The sequence below is a fragment of the Tasmannia lanceolata genome, unplaced genomic scaffold (assembly GCF_043159265.1).
Source record: "Tasmannia lanceolata isolate RefF3 unplaced genomic scaffold, GAP_Taslan_0.1 ptg000012l, whole genome shotgun sequence".
NCBI lineage: Eukaryota > Viridiplantae > Streptophyta > Magnoliopsida > Canellales > Winteraceae > Tasmannia > Tasmannia lanceolata.
The window spans coordinates 6,538,431-6,547,040 of record NW_027518689.1 but is presented as its reverse complement, the minus strand read 5'-3'; the positions used below and the strand labels follow the sequence as shown (position 1 = coordinate 6,547,040).

General features: G+C 37.9%; 1 protein-coding gene across 3 annotated transcripts in view; it reads left to right on the top strand.

Annotated features, from left to right (window-relative positions):
• The first annotated feature begins 981 nt into the window (after positions 1-981).
• D2HGDH (FAD-linked oxidases family protein) overlaps positions 982-8,610 on the top strand; it is a 106,239-nt gene continuing 98,610 nt past the window's right edge. For all 3 annotated transcript variants that reach the window (XM_077391695.1, XM_077391694.1, XM_077391696.1), the window contains exon 1: positions 982-1,132. In XM_077391695.1, the coding sequence (XP_077247810.1) occupies positions 1,030-1,132 (103 nt within the window). In that variant the 5' untranslated portion in view covers positions 982-1,029. The remainder of the gene's footprint in view (positions 1,133-8,610) is intronic.

Below are 8,610 nucleotides of genomic sequence, written 5' to 3'. Positions count from 1 at the left end.
AGATTGAAGGGTTAGGATAATCCTATGGAGCTGATTTTTTGGGCATACCCTATCTATGTCAGGGCCCATTAAATGAACGCTTTAGATCATCCAAACAATGTGGCTCACTGTGTTTTTGGTAGTGGGCCCAAACCCCATACCCAAATCCAAACACTCCAAAAAACACAGTGGGCCCACATTATTTGGATGATCCAAAGCGTTCATTTAATCGGCCTCGACATATATAGGGTGTGTCCAAAAAATCAGATCCATAGTATCATTGTAACCCTTCAATCTGTGGACGAACCGTCACCTCACACAAATTGAAACCACTAGGGTGTACTTGTAACTTTTTAAACATTAGGGGTTAAGTTAATGTGTCAGAATTCAGAAACCACACGGGTCTAAGTGTTTTTTTTTTTTTTTTTGGGATAATTACATTTACACCCCCTCTAGTTTCTGACACATCCACTTCCACTCCTATAGTTTAAAACGTGACAAATACACCCTTGTAGTTTCAATTTGTTTAAGGTAGGCCCCCTCAGCTGAAGGTTCGTCCATAGATTGAAGGGTTAGGATGATCCGATGGAGCTGATTTTTTGGGCACACCCTAACTATGTCAGGACCCATCAAATGAACGCTTTGGATCATCCAAACAATGTGGGCCCACATTATTTGGATGATTTTTGGGTAGTGTTTGGATTCGGGTAGGCGCCCACATTATTTGGATGATCCAAAGCGTACATTTGATGGGTCCTGACATAGATATGGTGTGCCCAAAAAATCAGCTCCATCGGATCATCCTAACCCTTCAATCTATGGACGAACCTTCAGCTGAGGGGGCAAACCTTAAACAAATTGAAACTACAGGGGTGTATTTGTCACGTTTTAAATTATAGGGGTGGAAGTGGATGTGTCAGAAACTAGAGGGGGTGTAAATGTAATTATCCCCTTTTTGTTTTTTTTTTAGGTAACCTCTTCTTACTTTATGCTGCACTTCAAAACGCATAATCCTCGTCCTCAACGACGACAGCGAATTCTTTGTCTACGATGGAGAAATGGAGAGCTTCTCAGCAATTCCTGAAATACACTTACAGAAGCATTTTCGGTCGTCGATTCAGTCTCAGATCCGACTATCCGATGCCACAATCAGGTTCAGCCAGCTTTCTTGATCCAGACGCAACTAATTTCTCTGCATCACTCGCATGTCCAATTGTTATTACTAGGGTTTTTTTTTTTTAATTCCATAGATGTTTAATGGATTTTCAATTCTTCCATATCTACTGAAAAAAGAGCCTTCTCTTTCTACATTCACGAACTGTAGTTGTGTGGCGCAAAAATGGCAAATTCGATCATTGGTTTTCCAATGCTAGATTCTAATAAGGAATTTATATATTTTATCTGACTATCGTATTACCTCTTTCATGATGTCTTAATGTTTGGAAAATTGGATGCCTGGTTATTTATTCAGTAAAATTTGTTAACGGAGATTTGTGCACTCTTCTGGGCAGACCCCACTCGGGACCATAACATTTCACCGGGCTTTAGCATCCGCCGTCCTTGGCGGCCCACTCTATGACAACTTTCACTCTAGCCTTTTTTCTAGGTAGCCGTTTCCGCGGGTTGCCCCATCCGGGGCAGCCCACTCTGTGGCAACATCACTCTAGCGGCTGTTACTTTGGCTTTTTTTTAACCAGGTAGCCCTTTCCCGGTAGTCTTCTACTCTTCTCTACAGGTCGCCCTTTATGTGACCTGAACACAGGACATGATGGCTGCTCTGATACCAAATGTTAGGTACCTAACCAAACACCAAAAGCTCAAGAGCTGATAGAACGCGTTAGGCTACGCCTTTTAAACCTGTCCCATGCCAAACTAGGTCCTACCTTGTCTCATACCTAGGCAGGCCCCCACTCAGGACCGTAACAACGGATCGATGATTATAAGTGGATTATACTAAGGTTTGGATCTATTTTCAATATTTAACTTGGAGTGATTCAAATAATGGAACATCGTGTTTACAAAGAGAGGCCAGTACGGGTACACGGAATTTAATAGAACATATCACATTGATAAGTAATATAGGTGACATAGGTTTTGTAACATCGGATAGGTGGATTGGTTGGAGAAAGTTTCTTGTTATGGCTTACAACTATTCCCGAACTTTGATTTTGTGGGAAAAAAACTATGCCAGGAGGTATGGGCCTCCCCGAACTTTGATTTTGTGGGAAAAAAAACTTCGCCGGGAGGTAATGGGCCTCCCCACAATAGATTTTCTTAGGGAAATGTTATTAGCACTACTATATTTTGATGATCACTCTCCTCACTTTATTAAAAAGTAAGGTATGACCCGCACCATAGGATGATCCAAACTGTCCATTAGATGGGCCACAGCCTAAATAGGTTGTGCCCCAAAAATCATTTCCATAGGTTGATCCTAACCCTTCGATCTATAGAGGTTTAGGATCAACCCTCTAATATTCAGTCCCTCTAGATCCGGAGGTTTAGGATCAACATATGGAAATGATTTTTGGGGCACAACCTATTTAGGCTGTGGCCCATCTAATGGACGGTTTGGATCATCCTATGGTGCGGGCCATACCTTACCTTTTAATAAAGTGAGGAGTGTGATCATCAAAATATGGTAGTGCTGATAAAATTTCCCTTTTCTTATTAGCTTTAGCAGTTCCCGCTCTAGAAGCTATAGAACATCTTGATCCCACTGTGAGCTTAGGTTCAATAGTTTGGGCATCTAAATTACGCCGAATGCTAGACCCATTGAGAATGTCTGATATAAGTGGGAGGACCAATGATTAATAAGGGGATTATACCATGGCTCGGTTCTCTTTTCAATATTTAACTTGGATTCACATAATGAGACGGGGTGTTTACAATACGATTACATGGAATGAAATAGGACATATAACATTAATAAATTGAAATCCCAAAGGGCAACCCAAGAGGGGGTGAATTGGGTAATTTAAAGTTTTGCTTAAACTATAAGGATGTGTGAGATTAATCCTAGATTATTCTACTCCTTTTTAAATTGATATTGCAAGAAAAAGAAGGAGATTACCAATCACCACAGGAAGGAGGATAAGAGTGAATAGACCAGAAAAGGATTTTTATATTGGTTTGGTCACAAATGGACCTACTCCACTACCCAAGTACTTGGTCTTTTCTTGGGATTTTTCTTCACTATGATGAGATTCTGCACGTCGAACCTCCGGGCTTTACAATGAATACCGCCTCCAAGGGAACATACCCTCTTCGCAAGAACCGCCTCCAAGGACGTCAACCCTCTTCGCACACCGCCTCGAAGGGTATAACTCCTCTTCGCAAATACAAGAAGAAAGATATAAAATGGAAGTCTCTCAAGTCTCTTAAAGGCAAATACAAACAATCAAAGATCACAATCACTCCTAATGATTACAAATGAAAGTCCTATGGAGTGTCTCTTAGCGAGAAGTAAATGCACAAGTTAATGCTTAAGAGGAAGAAGGAATCCTTTTGATTTCAAGATTAAATGCACTAGGGTTTGATAAATGATCTTTCAAAAGGTTCTTTTGAAGGTTAAGGATAGGGTATTTATAGCCCAAGCAATGATGTTACCGTTTTGAGGCAAAACCGTAAATAATCAGCCAACAAAAGCAAGTCGCTCGAGCCCCAAGGGCTATTTACCAGACGGGCGTGGTCGACCGAGGTGTCGCGGTCGCCCGGCCCTTCGGGCACTCAATTTTTTTTTGAATTTCTAAATCGTCGCGGTCACCCATCAAGAGCTTTCTGGACTTTTTAGTTTTTGTCCAGAAACCTATCCGCGGTCGGCCGAGCCTATGACGGTCGACCGCCGTGACATTTCTGGATGCCTCCGGATTTTCCAGGAGCCCATCCACGGTCGACCGACCCGCTTTTGTTGGGTAGATGCTGGATTTTCAGCATCCATGTTTAAGCATGTTTTGAAAACTTGTTTTTGCATGTTTAAGCTTTAGGGCTTTGGGCCAAGGTCTTTGGGCTTTTGTCCTAAGTTTTCAAATACCTTTTTTGAGTTTGTTGAAATGCTTTTGAAAAGGTTTTGGAAACATGACTTCATGCAAACTACTTAATGTCAAGAGGACTCTAATACATTATAAGGAGTAAAGAAACCTTGAGTCTTCTTGGGTCTTCATCTTCTAGGCATTTGCATGAGGTGTTCTTTGACTTAGGAGAGTCTTCTATCTTGTTCTTGTGCTTATGTTTCCTTCATTCTTCAGTAAGCTTCAAGGCTTGTAGAAGGACCGCCAATGGTTGACTGTCTCTAAGTTTTGCCCTTCTTCTTCTTGCTTCAAGTGATGGCTTTGATAATTCCTGGTTTAAATCACAACACTAGAGCAACCATTAACAAACTACCATCAATTTAGGTTTGTTGATCATCAAAACAACAATGGGTTGTACCCTTGGGCTCCCCCTTTTTGATGATGACAAACCTAAATTGATTATTGGATGGAGGGTCCCCCTAAGTATGGTAGACAAGTAAATTATGCCTCCACCTCATTATATGCTTATCATAATCTTTGATTCAAGGAAAATTATACATGATTTGTATGAGTATACACTTATAGCACAAGATAAGCATTGGTAGTGCAGTGTGAGTGACTTAGAGGAATCAAATGTATGGTTTATGAGAAACATGATCAATAGAATGTGCATAACCATGAAAAACATAATCACTTTACTTTTTTCTCCCCCTTTTGTCATACCAAAAAAATAGGGAAAGGATAGTATATGTGAAGTGCAAAATTCCCCCCTCTTGTTTTTTGTTTTGGGTATTCCCCCCCCTTATTTTTTTGTTTTGAGTAGTCAAATTTAACTCCCCCTACTTAACTACCGTGATGCCTACATATATAGTCAAATATCATCCAAATAGGCATGTTCATGAGCTAGATGTAGGCTTCTGCCAAAATCTTTAGATGTTTTAATTAGAGATGATGGTACCGTTCCCAAAAAGGGCATGAGTACCAATTGAGAAAATTTTAATTTAAGGGTTGAACATCTAGTCATGCATCCAATAGCAAACATACAATCAAGTATATAATATACAAGATAGATATAGATATGTAGTGATTTATTCAAATTCTTTTACTTGATTAAGTGTCCACATATTCAAACCACTTCTAATATCACAAAATCTTTCTTCACTTAGTGGTTTAGTGAATATATCCGCAAGTTGATCATTGGTATTGATATAAGTGATAGCAATATCTTCCTTTTGTGAGTGATCCCTTAAGAAATGATGTCTTATATCAATATGTTTAGTCCGAGAATGTTGAACTGGGTTCTTGGTTAGGTTGATTGCACTTGTGTTATCACAGTGGATTTGACCACATTTAAATTTCAAATCTAGTCTTCCAAGGTGTTCTTCATCCATAAGATTTGTGCACAACATGCTCTTGCAACAATATACTCTCTTATGTGATAGACAGAGCAACAAAGTTTTGTTTCTTGCTAAACTAAGACACCAAGGATCTCCCTAGAAACTGACAAGTACTACTAGTACTTTTTCTATCAATTCTACATCCGGTAAAGTCAGCATCCGAGTATCCCACTAGTTCAAAAGAGTTTGACTTTTCATACCATAGACCTAGACTAGGGGTCTCTCTCAGGTACTTGAAAATTCTTTTAACAGAAAGTAGATGAGATTCCCCAGGATTTGACTGAAATCTAGCACATAGGCAAACACTAAAGATGATATCAGGTCTGCTAAGGGTCGGATAGAGAAGACTTCCTATCATGCCCCTATATTTCTTTTGATCAACTTTAGGTCGAATGACATCTATTGCTAATTTTGAAGATGTGCTCATGGGAGTGGACTTTGGAGGAGAGCTTTCCATTCCAAATTTCTTTAGCAGTTCTTTTGTATATTTTTCTTGGTTTATAAAAGTTTCATTTTCTAATTGTTGGATTTGTGGACCAAGAAAGTACTTGAGTTCTCCTATCGTGCTCATTTCAAATTCCTTTTGCATGCATTTGAAGAATTCTTCACACATACTCACATTAATTGACACAAAAATGGTGTCATCTACATAAATTTGCACAATGAGTATGTCTTCATCCTTCCTTTTGATAAATAAAGTTTTATCAATTTTTCTCATTTCAAATCGTTTGTCTAGTAAGAATGAACTGAGCCTTTTATACCAAGCTCTAGGAGCTTACTTTAAACCATAGAGGGCTTTGTCCAACTTATAGACATGGTCCGGGTGCTTGAAATCTTCAAATCTAGGAGGTTGCTCAACATACACCTTCTCCATAATATATCTATTTAGAAATGCACTTTTGACATCCATTTGATATAACTTGAATCCTCTATGACATGCATATGCAAGAAGCATTCTAATGGACTCCAACCGGGCTACTGGGGCAAAAGACTCATCATAATCAATCCCCTCTTCCTAGTTGTAACCTTGGCTACTAAATGGGCCTTATTTATTTAAATATCTCCTTGTTCATCCAATTTGTTTTTATAGACCCATCTAGTTCCAATCACAGGATGATCTTTTAGCGTTGGAACTAATTGCCATACTTTATTTCTTTAAAATTGATTTAGATTTTCTTGCATGACAATCATCCAAAATTCATCCTTCTCTGCTTCTAAAATGGACTTAGGTTCTATTTGAGAGATAAATGCTAAATGACCACATACAGTCCTAAAATGAGTCCTAGTCCTAACTCCTTGTGAAGCTTCACCCATGATTTGAGTAGAGGGATGGCTTGTAATGATTATTTTTCCTTTTAGATCTTCTTCCTCATTCTCTTTTTCCTTTTAGATCTTCTTCCTCATTCTCTCTATCTCCAATTGATCCACCTTCAATATTTAGGTTTTCCAATGGGTAAATCAAGGATGTGGTGTTCTTTTCATATGCTATAGGGTGAGTTTCATCTTCCTCATCTAGGCTTACTGTCATCCTCTTATCTTTATTTTGTTCATCAAATTTGACATGTATGGCTTCTTCTACTGTTAAGGTTCTTTGATTGAACACCCTATAGGATTTGCTACTAGTTGAATACGCTAAAATTATTCCTTCATGAAGATTGTCCTTGATGTTTATATAACATTTACAACCAAAAATCCTAAAGTAGCTAATATTGGATTTTCTACCTTTCTAAAGCTCAAATGGTGTCTTGCTAGTATGGGGTCTTATTAACACTATTTATTACATGACAAGCTGTATTCACAACGTCTGCCTAAAAATGTCTAGATATATTGTTATCATGAAGTAGTGTTCTAGCCATTTCTTGTTAGACTCTATTCTTTCTCTCTACCACACCATTTTGTTGAGGAGTTCTAGGAGTTGAGAAGTTATGATCTATACCTAGTTCAATGCAATATTCTTCAAATTGATGATTTTCGAATTCAGTACCATGATCACTTCTTATTTGTTTAATGTGACACCCCTTATTTTTTTGTAGCTTGTTGCATAAGTTGTAGAATTCTCTAAATGTTTCATCATTGGAAGCAAGGAATAGAACCCAAGTGAACCTAGAATAGTCATCTACCACCACAAAGACATTCCTTTTTCCACCAAACTGCATGTCTTCACGGGACCGAATAGATCCATATGAAGAGTTGTAGTGGTCTAGATGTGGAGATGATGTTCTTAGGTTTAAAAGTCTTTTACTTGTTTTCCAAGGTGACATGCTCTACACGCATGATTCTTAAGATAATTTAGTTTAGGTAGTCCATCTACAATGTTTTTCCTAGAGATTCTAGCAATGATCTTCTATGCCTTGTCCATGTTTTGTTTTCAAAAGATTCAAGGCAAGTAACATTTTGACATGTAAGTTCCTCAAGCATAAAAGTATAGATATTTCCATCTCTAGTAGCTACAAATTCAGTTTTATTATCATTTGCATTCCTAACAATGCATTTGTAATTTTTGAATAAAACTTCATTATCATTATCACATAATTGGCGTATACTAAGTAAGTTTTGTCTAAACCCATCAACAAGTAATACATTTCTAATAGTAATGCCTTTAAATTTAATAGTACCTTCTCCAATTATTTTACCTTTGGCATTGTCCCCAAATGTCATGTTTCCTTGATCTTCCATGTTGAGAGTGGAGAATTTTGACGGGTCAAAGGTCATATGTCTTGAGTATCAACTATCGAGGTACCATTTGTCCAATGTGGAGTTGCTACTCAAGCACATCAACAAAACAAGAAATCAATTCTTGGGCTTAAGTACCCAAATTTCTTTGGGTCCATTAAGATTAGTGCCATAAATGTTACTTTTAACTACCCACACATATTTGTTTGATCTTCTAATTTTACAAGAATATTTGATATGACCAAGCTTACCACAATAGTAACAAGTGGGAGTAAATGCATGATGATTTGAATGGGAGTGTGACGTGCTAGCCTTTACAAAAGAAATATGTGACTTGTGGCTATCTTTCTTATATGAAGGTTTCTTTTGAGAGGGTTCGTAACCAAGACCACTCTTCTCATAAGAAATCTTCATATCAAGTATTTCATCTAGTTTACTCTTCCCACACTTGAATTTTAGTGAGAGTTTTTCATTTTCCCATTTCAATTCTTTGTTTTCTAAATACAATTTTTCAATGTTTGATAGATTTCTTGATTTTCCTTTAGAAACTC